The sequence below is a fragment of the Cnephaeus nilssonii genome (assembly GCF_951640355.1).
Source record: "Cnephaeus nilssonii genome assembly, chromosome: 2".
Classification (NCBI taxonomy): domain Eukaryota; kingdom Metazoa; phylum Chordata; class Mammalia; order Chiroptera; family Vespertilionidae; genus Cnephaeus; species Cnephaeus nilssonii.
Genome location: NC_137073.1, coordinates 3,768,090 through 3,784,544, shown reverse-complemented (window position 1 = coordinate 3,784,544; position 16,455 = coordinate 3,768,090). Strand labels below are relative to the sequence as shown.

Below are 16,455 nucleotides of genomic sequence, written 5' to 3'. Positions count from 1 at the left end.
AGCCCTGTCCGAGGCGGTGCGCTCCTCCACCCGTCCGCTGCCCGCTGTGCCCCAGAGGGCAGAGCGCCTGCACTCACAGCTCACCTCCTGCAGAGCGACCTCTCAGGCCTCCGGATGACAAGCCCCGGCAGGCGGACAGGGGCAGGTGGGGAGGCCAGGTCAGTCCCGGGCCGGAGGAACACAAGTTCAAGCCCAAACCCTCACCTTGTGCTTGTCATAGACGGCAGCCTCCTCTCAGGGGGTCGGGTGCAGCTGTGGGGTTTCGGGGTGCCTCGCTCCAGGCCTCCTTCGGGGTCTGGCAGGAAGCTCTGGGGTCAGTGCTGCTGGCAGGTCCCCGCCCCCCCATCCTCCCGGCAGCCAGCAGCCCCCAGGCCAGGGCAGAAAGCACCCCTCCCTGGGGCCACCCCGAAAGGGGCATCGTCCCTTCCCACTCCAGTGACTCCCCCCTCCGGGACCAGCGTACCCCTCGGACGGCCAGCAGACCCTCTCGCCTTCAGGGTGGAGAAGTCAGAGCCACGGGCCTCACCGCTGAGCCGGGCGCGGCCACAGGCAGGAGACCTCCTCCCGTGGCTCCCTCCCCTCCCCTCCCCTCCCCTCCCCTCCCCTCCCCTCCCCTCTCCTCCCCTCCCCTCGGGGATGTGCCACTGCTGTTCCCAGCAGAACAGGGGGCCCGGGGGGAGCCCTCACCCACCTCTTGGGGACGGACCTGTGGCCCAGGAGCCGGCGCCGCCCAGAGCCCCCGGGGCCGGGTAGCGGATGGGAGCGGGGCTGAGCCTGGGCTGCCCCGTGCGGCCTGCAGGGCGCGTCCGCGAGGCTCCAGCGGAGGTGGTGCGGGGCGGGCGGCGGGGAGAGAGGGGGGAGAGGGCGGCCAGCGGGCCCGGACTCCAGGGGCTCGGCCCCAACCGCGGGCGCGACCCCCGCATCGCCCGCCCGGGCTGCTCTGCGAGGTACCAACTCTGGACCGTCCACTGCTGCACCCCGAGTTCCTCCGCCCCGCCGCACCCCCAGTGCGCTGCGGTACTGGCCTCCGTCCGGGCATCTCCTTCCCCGGAGCGAGCGCGCACACAATGTGAAGACTCTCGCCTTGAAGTGTAACTGTCGAATACCAGATCCACCCTCACAGCGGAATCAGACAGAGCTACATAAAAATAAGTTGTCTTAAAATTTTTTACCCCCAAAACTCCAGGTTTCCCCTAGAGAATGCCCGGGGCCCGCAGGGCGACGGTCTGTGGGGGCCGCTAGGGAGGGAAGCCCCAAGGGCCGAGCCTGGCCCCAGGGACTCCGCTTCGTCGCCTGCTCCACTCCCGCCCGCACAGCCCCGCTCCTGCCTGGGGACCGGCAGGCCCGCTCCTGGGGCAGCCGTGTCCTGGGGCTCACCCTGCTACCCCAGAGCGGGAGGAGGCTGGGCCAGTCTCTCCAGCAGCCCCTCACCACACCCGGCGTGGCTGAGCAGGTCAGCCATGGCCTCGCTCCCCACAGCATCAGAGGGTGCCCCCACAGGGCCCAGGGCAAGAGAGGGGCACCGGGCCGGGCAGAGTCCACCTGCGCTGCTGGCACCCACCCGGCCGCTCGGTGCCTCCCAGGAGCTCTTCTCCGGGCCGGCAGCTTCCCAGCTCAGAGCCGAAGGCTGGCAGCCTCTCCCTGCACCTCGCATGGCAGCTCTCTGGCGGCCACGGTCACCTCTGCCCAGGCCAACAGCATCAGCAGGGGGCATGCCCATGCCCAACAGACTGGCATTCGGGGGCACAGCTCCCAGCTCAGCGGTGTTGGGGCCGGTGGCAGGGGGCTCAAGCCTCCTCTGCCTCCTGGGGTTTCACATCACGGCCTCACAGGAGAACAGTGTGATGGGCGCACCTCTCTCCACGTTCCAGTCATGCGCAGGCCAGCAGAACAGAGCTGACCCCTGCCTTTGGGGGGAGGGGGCGGTCCTCTCCTCGGGAGGAGGAAGCAAATGGGTGCGCAGGGCAATTTTATTCCGTAGAAATCCATCCGGACAGGGCCCTCTCCCTCGGGGCCCCTGGTCACGCCACGGCGTACAGCTCCTCCCGGCGGCCCGCACAGAGCTGAGAGCGGCAGGCGAGCCCCTGGGAGCAGGCCCAGGGCTCCGCGTGCTTGTCCCGCGGGGGCAGCAGGAAGGCGGTGGCCCCCGCCAGCAGCAGGTGCCAGAGGCTGTGGGTATAGTAATAGTTGTCACTGGTCATCATGGAGGTGTAGATGGCGATGGCCACGGCGGCCATGGAGATGCCGGGCAGGAGGTAGAAGGCCCAGCGCTGCCAGGAGGGCGGGTAGCAGCGCCGCCGGTGCCCGCAGCGGTGCCCCTGGGGAGAACCATCGCCAGAGCATTGGCACGGGGGCTGCGGCTGTACCTCCCAGGGGCCGCCCACATCTGGGGAGCAGGACCAGAGGTGCAATACTCGTCAGGGCTCCGGGGCACAGAGACCTGGGCGTCCTCAGGCCCTGAGCGCACATGGAGGACTCCAACTCAGCACCAGCAACATGGCCGGAACCAGTGGCCAGCTCTCTCCTCTAGAGCGGGGGGCGGGGGGCGGGGGGGCGGTCTGAGGGAGGTCCCTACCCACATGGTGACCATGACCACCAAGGCGAAGAGACAAGGCCCCATCATGTTCCAGGCGCCCCTGCGGTCCAGCTGCAAGGTCATGGCGAACACCAGCGTGCCCAGGAGAAGCAGAACCTGAGCAAGACAGGGACGCACAGGGTCACGACCCAGGCCAGGGCCGCTCATCACGGCACAGGGTCCAGCGGGAGCGAGTGGCCTGGGCGGGCTGGGCGTCCTGCTACCCCACTGCCCCCCGCCCCCGCCCGCCCCCTCGGAGCAGCTGGCACACTGCTCTGCTCCGCTGGTAGGGAGGCAGGCGCCCTCCTCTAGTTCCTGAGTCATCCTGAGGCTCAACTTAGCCAGGCAGGGCTCCGGGCCACAGGTCTCCGTCAGCCACGCCCGGCCGCGGCAGAAAGGCCCCAAAGTGTTCTCAGCGCCCTGGGAGAGAAACGGGCTGGGAAGGCGCTTGCCTGACGTCTTCCACCTTCTTTCCCCAGAACCCTCCGAGCAGCCCGCACAGTCCCTTCCAGCGCCAGAGGGAGGGTCGTTATGAAAGATGGTTTCTCACGGCAGCAGCCAGACCCGCTTCCTGGCGTCTCCCTCCGCATTCAAGGCCTCTGCTTCCTCAGAGCCCAGCCTGGTGTGGGGAGGTCACTCACATATTTCAGGGCGGCCTTCAGCCGCGCCATGCAGAGGATGGTGGCCCAGATGGCCACCCCAGAGCCCAGAAAGTCGCAGTACTGCAGGGTGTCGTAGCTCAGGATGCACAGCACGGCCTCCCCCGGCTGGTCGCAGGCGTGATAGAACTGCAGCGTGGGGGGCAGTGAGCGGAGAGGTGTGTGTGTGGGGGGCAGTGAGTGGACACTCGGACCTCCCACCCCCCAGGGCGCAGCCAGCACACCGTGGAGAAGAACATGGTGTAGGCGTAGACGGAGGCCTCCACCAGGAGGCAGCGGCGCACAGAGAGGCCGATGGGGGCCAGGAACCCCAGGTTGCTGAGGGTGAGCAGGAGCGCGGCCGCCCTCTGCTGGGCCACGGTCTGGGCGGTGCTGTTGTCCGTGCAGCTCCACCCACGCCAGCCTGCGGGCAGGGCGGTGCTGAGCGGCTGAGGGTGGGCACCTGAGGCCCCGCTAACGGGGGCGGCACTTCTGACCCCACGGCCTGCAGAGAAGTCCCTGTCTCACCGAGGACCAGGCTGGGACGGGTATGTATGTGCAGAGTGGGCATGGGTGGGTGGGTACAGGCTAGTGTGGGCAGACGCAGATAGCTGTGGGCAGGCATGGGCAGGGGTAAAGAAGTGTGGGGCAAGTGTAGGGAGGTATGGGCAGATATGAGGCAGCTATGAGACAGGTGTGGGGCAGGTATATGGCACATATGGGCAGATGTGGGCAAGATGTATGGGGCAGGTATGGGCAATTTGTGTAGGACAGGTGAGGGGCAGGTGAGGGGCAGGTGTGGGACAGGTGTGGGATAGGTGTGGGGAGGTGTGGGGCAGGTGTGGGGAGGTGTGGGGCAGGTGTGGGATAGGTGTGGGCAGGTGTGGGGAGGTGTGGGCAGGTGTGGGATAGGTGTGGGCAGGTGTGGGGAGGTGTGGGCAGGTGTGGGATAGGTGTGGGCAGGTGTGGGGAGGTGTGGGGAGGTGTGGGCAGGTGTGGGGAGGTGTGGGGAGGTGTGGGCAGGTGTGGGATAGGTGTGGGGAGGTGTGGGGAGGTGTGGGCAGGTGTGGGATAGGTGTGGGCAGGTGTGGGGAGGTGTGGGGAGGTGTGGGCAGGTGTGGGGAGGTGTGGGCAGGTGTGGGATAGGTGTGGGGAGGTGTGGGGAGGTGTGGGCAGGTGTGGGATAGGTGTGGGGAGGTGTGGGGAGGTGTGGGCAGGTGTGGGATAGGTGTGGGGAGGTGTGGGGCAGGTGTGGGATAGGTGTGGGCAGGTGTGGGGAGGTGTGGGCAGGTGTGGGGAGGTGTGGGGCAGGTGTGGGGAGGTGTGGGGCAGGTGTGGGATAGGTATGGGCAGGTGTGGGGAGGTGTGGGCAGGTGTGGGGAGGTGTGGGGAGGTGTGGGGAGGTGTGGGCAGGTGTGGGATAGGTGTGGGGAGGTGTGGGGCAGGTGTGGGATAGGTGTGGGGAGGTGTGGGCAGGTGTGGGGAGGTGTGGGGCAGGTATGGAGAGGTGCAGGCAGGTGTGAATCGGTGTGGGACATGTCTGGGGCCGGTGTGGGCAGAGGGGGCCAGGTCAGGAGGCAGGACCGTCTCTGGGGTGCCTTTCCGCCTGGGGGTGGAGGTACAGGCAGGAGTGGAGAGAGGCAGCTGCCCTGCTCGGGAGGGTGCCCCAGCCTGGGCGGTGCCGGGCTCCGGAGGAAGGCAGGGCTGAGCAGTCAGGGACGGGAGTGTCCGCAGCTCCGGGCGCGCCCTCACCCGCCGTGCAGCTGCAGCCCGCATACAGGTAGCCGTGTCTGCGCAGCAGGAGGCACTGGCCGTACGGCCCGCAGTCGTTCAGGCAGGGCACCAAGGACAAGGTGGTCTCCACGGGCACCGAGGCCGCCTCACAGCCCCTGGAGGAAGGGGCCAGGAGGGCGGGCTGCGGGCTCTGCTGGCCAGCCTTTGCCGGGGCTCCAGCGGCTCCTGAGCCCACGGTGAGGCCCGGCCCTGCGCCCCGGGAGACAGCAGCGGGGAGACCCAGAAGCCAAGAGGCCCTTCCCCTCCGCACCACACTGCACCCCGTCTCGGGCTGTCCTGAGCCACGCCCTTCCCTGGGCCCTGACTCCCAGGGCTGCCTGAGGAGGGGTGCCCACTGGAGAAGGGGCGTCCTTCGTAACCCCCGAAGGCAACTTACCTTGCGGCTTGTAGGAAGCCGGGTCACTTTCAGCTCAGACGCAGGCGGCCCAATCATGGCCCTGAACGCAGTGACTCAACCACCGGTGCCTCTGGCGGCCCCGCCCCAGCCCCCAGGTTTACTTACTCGGGACTCTGAGGGCACACGAGCTGCAGGGAGAGGTACCAGCTGTCCGTCTCTGGGTAGGGAATGATAAGGTGGGCCTCGCGAGACACGGTGCTCAAAGACAGGGGATACCCCTGGAAGAAGGCTGCAGGGGAGCAGGAGGCCCGGTAAGAGGGGGCCGGCGGGGCTGGCGGGTCCTCAGCCAGGTGCTCCCCCCCGCCGCCCCCCGTACCTGTGGTGCAGTTGAGCGCAGCGTTGAAGCTGAGGAAGGGCGAGGCAGCGTTCACGCAGACCTTTACCCAGGTGTTGTTGGGGATCACACTCTACGAGGGGAGGCCGCGCACATCAGCCCAAGCTCCCAGTCGGATGCGGCCACTGTCTGTGGCTCCACGGGCCCAGGGCCCCCAGGACCCTCCCCTCCAGCCCAGCAACACCCAGCCTCTGGCCCGCCCGCAGTCAGGCACAGCCCTCAGCCTGCTGACGGGCCTGCAAAACAGGCCTCCCTTTCTGCAAGGGGTGCCCCACCCGGCCCAGTGCCTGGGGGGCCCCCCCAGTGTCCATGATAAAGTCAACGCCCGAAGGCTGAGTAGCCTCCCAGCCTGGAGCTCTGCGCCCCGAGCTGCGCTGGGCCGAGCCCCACCTCGTTGGCCCACAGGGCGACGGCGAGGGAGCCCCCGCTGTCCATGCCCGTGCTCAGCTGCAGCCGCACCACCGCAGGCACGTCTGACCGCACCAGCACCGAGGCCCTGTCCGGGGGCCTGAAGTGCACAGACATCACGTCCACGGCTTCCCGCATGGCCTGGTAGCTCAGGAGGCAGAAGGGGCCGCCGCCCACACGGCTGCCCCTGCCCAGCCCCGCGAGCTAGGCCCCGGGGACAGCAGGCCGGCGGACGCGGTGCGGCTCTGGTTTGGACTGCTCTGCCCGAGATGCTGGGCGTTTCCGATCCAAGGCCTGCAGGCTGCCAGGAGGACAAGGGCCCCGCTGGAGAAAGGGCTGGGACCGAGGGCAGGCAGAGCCACCCGGCCCGCCTCCCATCAGCCCACCTGCGAGAGAAGCTACGGTGCTGAAAGCCACCAACACGTGAGGCCCTGCCAGGCTCTCGGCTGTCACTTGCAACCACCGGTCCCAGGGCGGCGAGGGCAACAGCAGGCGGCAGGCCTGGGCGGGGTCAGTGCAGGCGAGCACCTTCTGGACGTTGCTGGGCAGGGTAGCTGAGCCCACGGTGAGGCGCACGGGGCAGCCTCGGCTCCCGTTGGACACACAGCCCTGCAGCTCCAGCCGCAGCTCCTGGGTGAACTCGGGGACGAAGATTCTGCAGCCAAGGGGGGTGGCCTCGCTCAGGCTTTGTGACTTCCAATGACCTCCCCTCACTGGTCACACTCAGGGTGGTTGCCCCACTCCCCAGTATGACCCCAAGACCCAGAACCCAGCCTCTCTCACCCGCAGGGAGGAAGTGGTAACACCCACCCCATCAAACCCAGAGGCTGAGCCCCCCCCCCCCCGAGCCCCCACTCACTTGAGGTAGCTGGGGTGGGAGAGGAGGGTCAGTGGAAAGGGTGTGTTGGGCTCCAGGATGGAGACCTCGACTACCCGCACGACCAGCATGTCAGGCTGGAAGATGTAGGCACAGGTGGGAATAAAGCCCTAGGGAGAGAAGGAGAGGTGGGGGGGGGGGGTTCGTGGGCATGGGATGGGGCAGGAGCAGAGAGCCCAGGTGGGGGTGGGCTAGGCTGGTGCGGGAAGGCCGGGCTGCAGCAGTGCCTTGGCAGGGTCTGCCCACGGAGGTAACTGACAGGGACCAGCCATTCCCGCACAGGTGTGTCCCGCCCCTCCATCAGGAGAGCAGACCCCTCACCTTCACCTCAATCTTCTGGGATGCGGGGGGCAGGTGGGCAGCCACAAACCAGTCCCCAGGCGCGGGGTGGGAGACGTTGATGGAAGCGTTGCTCTGCAGCATCTTGATGAGGAAGGAGGGCTGCACGGAGGTGTTGGCAGGGAAGCTGGTACCCAGGGGGTTGATGACGGGAGGAGCACCATAGCGGAAGTACCTGGAGCGGGGACAGCAGGGCCGGCGTCGGACGCGGGCGCTGGGCCGGGGCAGGTGGGCGCTGGGCCGGGGCGGGCGGGCGCTGGGCCGGGGCAGGTGGGCGCTGGGCCGGGGCGGGCGGGCGCTGGGCCGGGGCAGGGGGGCGCTGGGCCGGGGCAGGGGGGCGCTGGGCCGGGGCAGGCGGGCGCTGGGCCGGGGCAGGCGGGCGCTGGGCCGGGGCAGGGGGGCGCTGGGCCGGGGGGCGCTGGGCCGGGGCGGGCGGGCGCTGGGCCGGGGCGGGCGGGCGCTGGGCCGGGGCAGGGGGGCGCTGGGCCGGGGCGGGCGGGCGCTGGGCCGGGGCAGGGGGGCGCTGGGCCGGGGCGGGCGGGCGCTGGGCCGGGGCAGGGGGCGCTGGGCTGGGGCGGGCGGGCGCTGCCGGGGCGGCCGGGCACCTACACGGTGATCTCCAGGTTCGCACAGGTGGGGCCGCCGCCCTGGGACACCTGCAGCAGCCAGCGCAGCCGCACGGTGTCGGGGGGGGGGGGGGGGGGGCACCCGGAAGCGGAAGAGGCTGGCGCTGCCGTACCAGCTGTAGAAGGACAGCCGCTGCGGGGACTGCGAGAACTGCTCCGCCACCAGCCCGCTGTCTGCGGGGAGGGCTCTGTCAGCCAGACCAGGTGCCCCCCCGCCATGTGGGGGCAGACAGCGGACTCAGCCTTCTGCCCCGCGTGGCCCCAGAGAGAAAGGACGAGGGAAGCCATGGTGGGCTGGAGCCCCTGGGGTGACCTTGGCAAAGGCTACAGTTCCCCTCCAGCCCTGGCAGTTGCTTCTGGCAACTGGTCCCACTTGACAGGTGAGGGAGTTCGGGTCTGGAGGCTGGCCACCTGCTCAGCCTCACGATGACTGGGGACACAGCTGGACCGATGCCTGAGTCCCCTCCCCCGGAGAGGTGGCAGGCAGAGACCTGGGGTGGGAGCCTGGCCAGCCGTGGGGGCCAGGGGCAGCTGGCCCCCATTTCCTATGGGCATGTGCCCACACTGAGTGGCACAGGGATGAGGCAGGCCTATGGCAGACAGACCACCCAGGGCCTCACCCGGGCTCCGTCCCCGCAGCGACTCAGCCCCCCGCCTCTCTGGCCCCAGTCCCTTGCTCCCCTCCCCTACACACTCCACTGCTCGATCCGTCACAGCAGCATTTCCTGGAGCAGCTCTGAGCCCCTTCGGAGACTCAGCACGAGGGCCTGTGCCCAGGTCCCACAGTGTAATCACCGTGCCCCGGGAGCGGGGGAGGGTGCCCACCCAGGCCCCGCCCTGGGCTCCACAGGATACACACACTGCCGTCCTGTGGGTGGGAGACCAGGCCTGGGCCAGGCCACCAGGTGCCTGAGCTGGATGGCAGGGATCCTGGCCCCCGTGCCAGCCTCGCGAGCCCTGTGACCTTGAGTGTCCCTCCCGCCTCTGGGTCCCAGTTTCCTCATGATTCAGCACACGTGAACAGCACCTCCCTTAGGGGGCCCCTCCCTCCACGGTCAGTGGATGTTGAAGTGCTTCTGGGAGAAATGCACTGTGGACACAGCGGGGTGCGGCTCACTCTCCTCCAGGCTGGGTGCCTCCCTCTGCCCTGCGCGGAGAGTCGTGCTCACACAGCCCAGCAGCAGGCCCCGGGCCCTCCGCAGGTGAGCAGCTCCCTTCAAAGCCGGTCTGCGCTCCGGAGAGCCCGCGTGGGGCGAGGCTCCACCAAGGGCCACACCAGGCTCCCCGGTGTCTGCGGGCCACCGGCCCCACGCTCCAGCTGCGGCCCGCGGAGCAGACTTCTCCGGAGGCCCCTGCAGACCCTGGGTAACACGAGGGCCAGAAACCTAAGTGCTGGGAGGTGAGGATAGCCCCCACTCACCTCGGGGGGGACATCTGGGGGTTAGAGAAACAGTCAGCCTCTGGGTGGGCCCCGAAGGGGAGGTCACACGCAGAGCGCAGCCCCTGACCGAGAGGGGCCAGCCCCCGGCCCGCCAGCCCTGGAGCACCAGCCCGAGGACCCCTGGAGCCCAGCTGGTGGCTGGGGAGTCTCAGCAGGTGCACAAGAGATCAGAGACAGGCTCAAGGCCACCCTAAGACGCAGTGGTCCCCACTCCCGGGTCTACACAGCCCCTCCCAGCACCCCCCCCCCCCAATCTCTGCAGTCCCATCTCCCTGCCCCAGATGCTCACTGTTACCTTGGTGAACACACCCGGTCATGAACACAGCAGCCTGAGCCAGATGTGGAAGGCACATCTCTGATAACAGGAAGCAAGGGCCGCATGCACCCTGCCCTGCCCCACAGCCCCCTCCAAGGACACAGGGCTCAGGGAAGACAAAGAAAGTCCCCGAACCTGAGTGAGGGCACCCTGTCCTACACTCTCCACACCAGGACCAGGACCCGGCACTCCCATCGTTCCCAGAAGCCACGGCTGCACGGCTGCCTGCCCTGGAGCAGGCCTGGGAGGTGAGGGCCGCCCCAGGTTTCCCTCTCCGTACATTGGCCACCAGTGACCCCTCACCCCACCCCTACCCCAGATGGAAAAAGGAGAAAATAAGGTGGCAGTATCGAACGGAGCAGCTTAATCAGGAGTCGTCTCCGGGAAACTGCCCTGCATCCCAAGCTCAGAAACCAGAGGCGCAGTCCTCAAAGAACGGGAGCTTGGAGGAGCCAGATGTCAGGAAGGGAGGAGCGGCTGGGAGCGGAATCCAGGGAGCTCCCCCAGGCTGTGCTGGATCTGCGTCTACCTGCCTGGGGGGGGGGGGGGGGGCGGGGGCACCTGGGCCCTGGCCGCCCTGCCAGCCTGGCCACGTGGCCCCACTGGAGTCCCAGCCACAGGCGTCAGGGGAGTTCACTCAACACCCCCAAGCCCCCGGCAGAGCCCCATGGGCCACCGTCCCGGTCACGGAAGGCTGGGGCCTCTCACAGGTGCAGAAATGCAAATGGAGCAAGTTCACCGACACAGTAAAGTGCCGTTTCTCCAAAGCACCCTCTCCCACCCGCTCCTGGGGCACCTGCCAGTCCCCCGAGGAGCCGGCTGTGAAAGTGACTGCACTGGGGCTGGAGGTCACCGTGGGAGGGGTGACACCCACCTGGGCCCCTACTCCAGGGTCTATGCGACTTTCTCCCACTCTGTCCCTTCTCCCAACCAGACGGGGACCCTGGCATCACTCTGCCTAACCCTTCTTTTCCGCGGCTCTCAGCTGGGTCCCCGCACACCCCAAGGCCCAGCGCACGACCGTCACTCCGACCCGAAGGTGTTGGAGAAGGAAGAGAAGGGAGGGCGCCTCCCAGGGGCCCGTTCGCCCGAACCTCGCCCTGGGGACAGGGGGTCGAACGGTCCCTTACACCCCGCCGCCCGCCCGCGCAAAGGGACTGACCTGAGCCCCCCAACCCGGAGCGGGGACCTGGGCACCGCGCCCGCGCCAGGTGAGCGCACAGGTGCCGGGTCAGAGCACAAGTGCCCCGGCGACTCGCGGTCCCGGCCCCGCCACCGCCGCCGCCCGCGCCGCGCCCCCGGCCCAGGTCCCAGCCCGGCCCATGCTGTGCGCTCGGCCCGCCGCTACTCGGCCCGCGTCCCCGACCGCCTGCCCCCGCCGCCCGGGCAGCCGCCGCCGCCGCCGGCTCCCACCGTCCCGGCCGGTTCCCGACCCCGCGCCCGGCACTTCCGCCCGCCAGGCCCCGCCCCGCCCCGCCGGGAGCCGCCGGGAGCCGCCGGGAGCCGCCGAGGAGCCGCCGAGGAGCCGGGACGCGGAGCGCGGAGCGAGGGGCGCGGGGAGCGCGCAGCGAAGGGACAGGGCTGCGAAGGAGTGGGGCGGGGCGGGGTCAATGCGGGGTCAATGCGGGGTCAGGGGCACCGCGGGACGGGGTGGGGGGCGATGTGGGGTCAGGAACCATATGGGAGCAGGGGCAGCGCGGAGCGGGGCGCGATGCTGATTCTGGAGGGACGCGGGGCCGGTGGGGTGTGGGAGGGGAGGAAACGCGGTCCTGAGCCATGTGGGGTGCGTGGGCACGGGCGGGCGGGCGGGCGGAGAAAAGTGGGCCGAAGGCGGTCGCAGTGGGGCAGACTGGGAACCGCGCGCACAGCCGGGATGTGGCGGGAATTCAAGCGCGAACTAGACGGCGCGGGAGGTGCCTGGGGGAGGAAGGATCAGAGAGCCCCAGACCTTCCTGGAGGCGCTGGGTGGACGCGAGTCAGACTCCCGGGGTGTGGGGGCGCGCAGAGGGCTCTGGCGGAGACGCCCCCACTTCTGCCTCCTCCAGTGCTGGGCCTGCGTCGCCCGGGGCCGGGCCGCTGGCTGTCACTCCACAAGGGCGCTACCGGTGAGAGTAAAATAACCCACAAAAAACCAAACCAAACCCCCAAACACACAGATGAAGGACGAAAGGCTCCGTGGTGTCAACTTAAACATTCAAACCTGCGAAGAACATCTGTGAGTTTATTTGAGCCAAACCCTCCACAACTGCGGGAAGTAAAGCCGGTGGAGACGGTGCCGGAGAATGTCTTATTCATTACATCAAAGAGGAGGCGGGAGGAGTCACATGAACTCCACTGGCCATAGGTTAGGGGGTGGGAGAAAGCAGGGGGAACCTCTGGGTAAAAAGTAAGATGTTAGACACACTCCTTTTACATAGGTGGGTGCAGGATAGTTACCGGCAGCGATGACCTCAATAACAATGAGGGGGTTTGTGGTCCCGCAGAGCGCTGCCTGTGCTTTGAGGGTCTGGAAAAGGGAAAATCACTTAGACATCCCAACGATGTGTTATCATGGATGCAGAAAGACAATCGGCTCAGTTCAGGTAAAGATGGCTCTTTGTCAGGAGGATACAGGCCTAGGACATGACTACCCACCATAAACTTTTAGTTAAAAGTTTTAATTTCTGACCGTACCGAATGGTCGGTCACTTCAGGCCTTTGAGTTCGTAAGGCTGCCACACGGGCCTCCCTGAGCCCCTTCACGCACAGTGGACATGTGGGACCGTCACCCGGTGAGTAGGACTAACTCCTCGCCCTGTACGCCAGGACCCCAAACACGAAGGGTCTACCTGTAAACAGGAACTGCTCAGAGGCTGGAAGAAAACTTGGTAAGAAGAGTCTTGGGGAAGCGAAGGCATTTCTATGGCCCCGAACTCAGAAGCCTTTAGAGGCAAGACTGGAAAACTCAGCTAGGTGAAAATGTTAAAAAACAAGCCGTGAACCGGAGAGGCGCACTTGGCCCTGGTATTACAAAGGGCCAGTCTTACTAAGATTAGTAATAAAGAGCTCCTACACAGCAAAGAGAAAATGCCCACCCTCCCACACAAAACCGTCCAGAACTCCTGGAAAGGAAATGCAAATGAACAGGAGCCGGCTCCCTTCTGCCTCCTCAGAAATTTAAATTCAAATTAAAAAGCTGCCCTTTTTTCTTTCACCTAACAAATCTGCAAAGATCAGAAAGTTATCAAACTTCAAGGGTGACCCTCTGAATATGTAGCCTCCCCCAGTTACCCTTGGGGTGCCTTTTCCCTGGAGACGGTCCCAGCAGTTCACCCAGATCTTGGTCCTCAGGGCACGGGCATGTGATTGGTGAATTCCCACCCCGTGACGCCAACACTGTCTAACCGTGCACCTGCACGAGGAAGCCGGACGCTCTGTGTTCTGGTGGGAAATGGTCTGCCCATCACTATAGCTCCGCAAAGGAAAGGGCAGAGTGTGTTCACAAAGCTACCACTTCCATAAGAAATTTAAACAAAACCAGAAAAAGCCCACACTATTTTATTTGCACGTTTCAAAGGCATGAATGATTGCAAGTGTCAGCAGTTTGCCCTGGAGGCGGGAAACCGGTGGCTAGGGATGGGGGTGGGGTGTCGCTATGCTTGTTTGTACCTTTTGGACTTTATACTGGGTTTGGGGAGCCTCTGAATATGTAGCCTCCCCCAGTTACCAGGGTAACTGGGGGAGGCTACATATTCAGAGGCTCAGAGGGTCACCCTTGATGTTTGATAACTTTCTGATCTTTGCAGATTTGTTAGGTGAAAGAAAAAAGGGCAGCTTTTTAATTTGAATTTAAATTTCTGAGGAGGCAGAAGGGAGCCAGCTCCTGTTCATTTGCATTTCCTTTCCAGGAGTTCTGGACGGTTTTGTGTGGGAGGGTGGGCATTTTCTCTTTGCTGTGTAGGAGCTCTTTATTACTGATCTTAGTAAGACTGGCCCTTTGTAATACCAGGGCCAAGTGCGCCTCTCCGGTTCACGGCTTGTTTTTTAACATTTTCACCTAGTTGAGGGGAGAAAGGAGGAGCTGACCCATCAAGCCCAGAGCCAGTGAGGGGTGGAGGGTGGAGGCCTGGGAGGGAGGAAGCCAGAGTGTTCACTACAGAGCCCTTTCTCCTTGGGCATCCTGCAAGGCCCCTCACCCTGGCAGCAGGGGGTGGGAGGGGGGGGGCAGCGCCTCTGCTGCTCTGAATGTGAAGGGGCGGAGGCCGGCTCCGGGTTCGGCTGAGCTGTGAGTTTAGTGCACTGTGCTGGCCAGTCTTGCTGGGGACGTTCCATCCAAGCCCACCCCTGCCCCAGGCTGGGCTCCGAGGCCCCGCACTGCCCTTACTTCTCCTAGGGCCTCCCTGAGCGTCCCCCCTCAGTGCGAGGTCCCTATGCCTGTTCCCTACCAGGCAGGTGCCCCCCATCCCCCCAGTGCTCCATCCAGGGGGCTGGCTCACCTGTAAATGGACAAGGAGCCCTAGACTGGAGAACGGAGACCTCTGCTAAGTCACTGCATTGGCATGGGAAGAACCCTGGAACCCACCGTGAGGGGCTTCACATTCAAGATGGGCAACGGAGGCCCAGCACAGAGGGTTCTGCCGAGAGGCATTTGCGTACACACAGTTCTGTATTCTGTGTCACAGCATACAGCAAAAGGAACTCCAACTAGATCAGGTGGTCAACTGCCAAGAATAAAAGGACTCAAATGTTTTAAAGGAGACTTAGAACACATCCCTTAGAATACAGAGATGGGAAACAATATCTTAAGCAAGATGGGTAGGGAACTGGGCAAACTCTGAAGGAAAAGTTACTTATTTGGCTACATTAAAGAAATGTCATCCTATATAATAAAAGGCTAATATGCAAATTGTCCCCTCGGGAGTTCTACCGACCAGTTGGACTGCTTGCTATGATGCACGATGACCAGCAGAGGGCGGCGCGGAACAAAGGAAGGCCCCCCCCCCCCCCCCCGCCCCCCCGTGGCAGCTGGCAGCCGGGGGAAGGAAGGCCCCGGATTGTAATGTTAAAGAAAAAAACCCACTGAAACCTGTAAAGAATTTTAGTGAGTTTATTTGAGCCAAACTGTCGACATATGCCGGGAAGCAGAACCTCAATGAATTGAGATAATGCTCCGGAGAATGGCGGGTCACATCTGTATTTATACATTGCCATCAAAGGAGGGACATAGGTGGGCTGCATGAAATTCATTGGTGACGGATTAAGGAGGTGGGATAAAGCAAAGCGGTGGGAAACCCCTGGGATTGGATAAAAAGTAAAATGATGGACACATACTTAGGTGGGTACAGGAACAATTAACATGATAATGAAGGAATTTGAGGCATCTGTCCTGGCGCCTACCACATTTGGTTGTGCCCCAGGGGCTCCAGCAAAAGAGGAAGTTACAAGTTACCCAGACATCTCACAGATATGTTATCTTAGAGGCAAAAAGGCAAATGGGCTCAGGAAAGATCTAAGTTGATCTTTGTCAGGGAAATATCAGCCTAGGAATGACTGCCCACTATAACCTGTTTGCAGTTAAATATTTAATTTTCAGACCATCTTTTGTGGTGACTTTAGGTCTCTGAGTTTGCAAGACTGCCACACAGGCCTCCACTGAGCTTGTCAGCTTAGCATGTGGCTCCTTTCGTCCACAGCCCTGATTGCAGGCCAGGCCTAAGGACCCTACCTGTGCACCAATTAAGTGCACTGGGCCTCTAGTGTAAGTATAAGTATGAAAGTAAACAGCAGGATACAAGTCATCGATTAAGTCAAAAGGCAAATGGGTGAAAATATGTCCTAGTGGGAATGAGGTCCTTGCGATATCTTCAGAAAACGAATGTCCTAAGATTTGAATGGGAGGATGGGATATGGAAGGAGGTCTTAATGGCGTGGAGTTACGTTTCCTGGGTTCCAATGTCTTCTGCCCCTTGAGCCAGTCCTGGAAAAGCGTTTCAGCAGAGCCAGAAGCAAGGCCAGTGTCCAGAGCTTCCGTCCCATGATGCAGCTGGGTGTGGTTGTTTATCCTGCTAATTAAAGTCTGTTAGTCCCGGTGTGGAGTCCAGCATGGCCCTGCGCCACGTGGGTACAGGCGAGCACACCCCTGCCACAGGAGCCCAAGGAGGGAGAGGGGAGTGCAGGGCGCGTTATTCGGCAGTTTAAATATTCAGGTATTGTGCTTGCAACGGCCCCTCCATCCTGGCCATTGCCTGCTCCCTGGTGTGACAGACAGGTAGGCACCTTCCCACGTCACTCAGACCTCACTGGGCATGCATCTTTTGTCCAGTCACTTCCCCCAGTGATTAGAGGCAAATAGGCTTGGGAAGTGTTACATGCAGCTTTGGGCAAAGCTGTATAAATGACATATCTATGTTCTTTGGTCTCCCCTTTCACTCCTTTCCTGTTAAATATTAACCAGATTATTACAATGGTATCAAAAGGATTAATATACTTAAGACAGAAAGGAAATTTACACATTGAAAAAAGATCCAAAAGAAAAATTGACATAGGATATATAAAGTCAGTTTACAGAAGAAAATGAGAAAAGATGCAAATGGCATGCAACATATGAAATGCTGCTCAGTTGCACGTGTCTTGATACAAATTAAAACAAGACACCTTGTCAAAAGCAGCACAGTAGCCCCAGGATACAGCACCTCTCACTCTGCTGGTGGGAAGGTGAACTCCCTAACTTT

The 16,455-nt window shown here is 63.7% G+C and overlaps 1 protein-coding gene across 1 annotated transcript; it reads right to left on the bottom strand.

The window, feature by feature from the left end:
- Positions 1-2,002: 2,002 nt before the first annotated feature.
- LOC307110014 (post-GPI attachment to proteins factor 6-like) lies at positions 2,003-11,069 on the bottom strand (the record flags this gene model as incomplete). The annotated part of the gene is given in 15 exon segments (XM_079789024.1): positions 2,003-2,318; positions 2,576-2,692; positions 3,217-3,363; positions 3,459-3,637; positions 4,966-5,102; positions 5,510-5,633; positions 5,721-5,811; positions 6,129-6,343; positions 6,346-6,447; positions 6,533-6,801; positions 7,006-7,133; positions 7,345-7,537; positions 7,972-8,066; positions 8,068-8,176; positions 11,005-11,069. Coding segments are annotated over 15 exon segments (2,268 nt in total). The 3' UTR covers positions 2,003-2,021.
- Between the last annotated feature and the right edge of the window lie 5,386 nt (positions 11,070-16,455).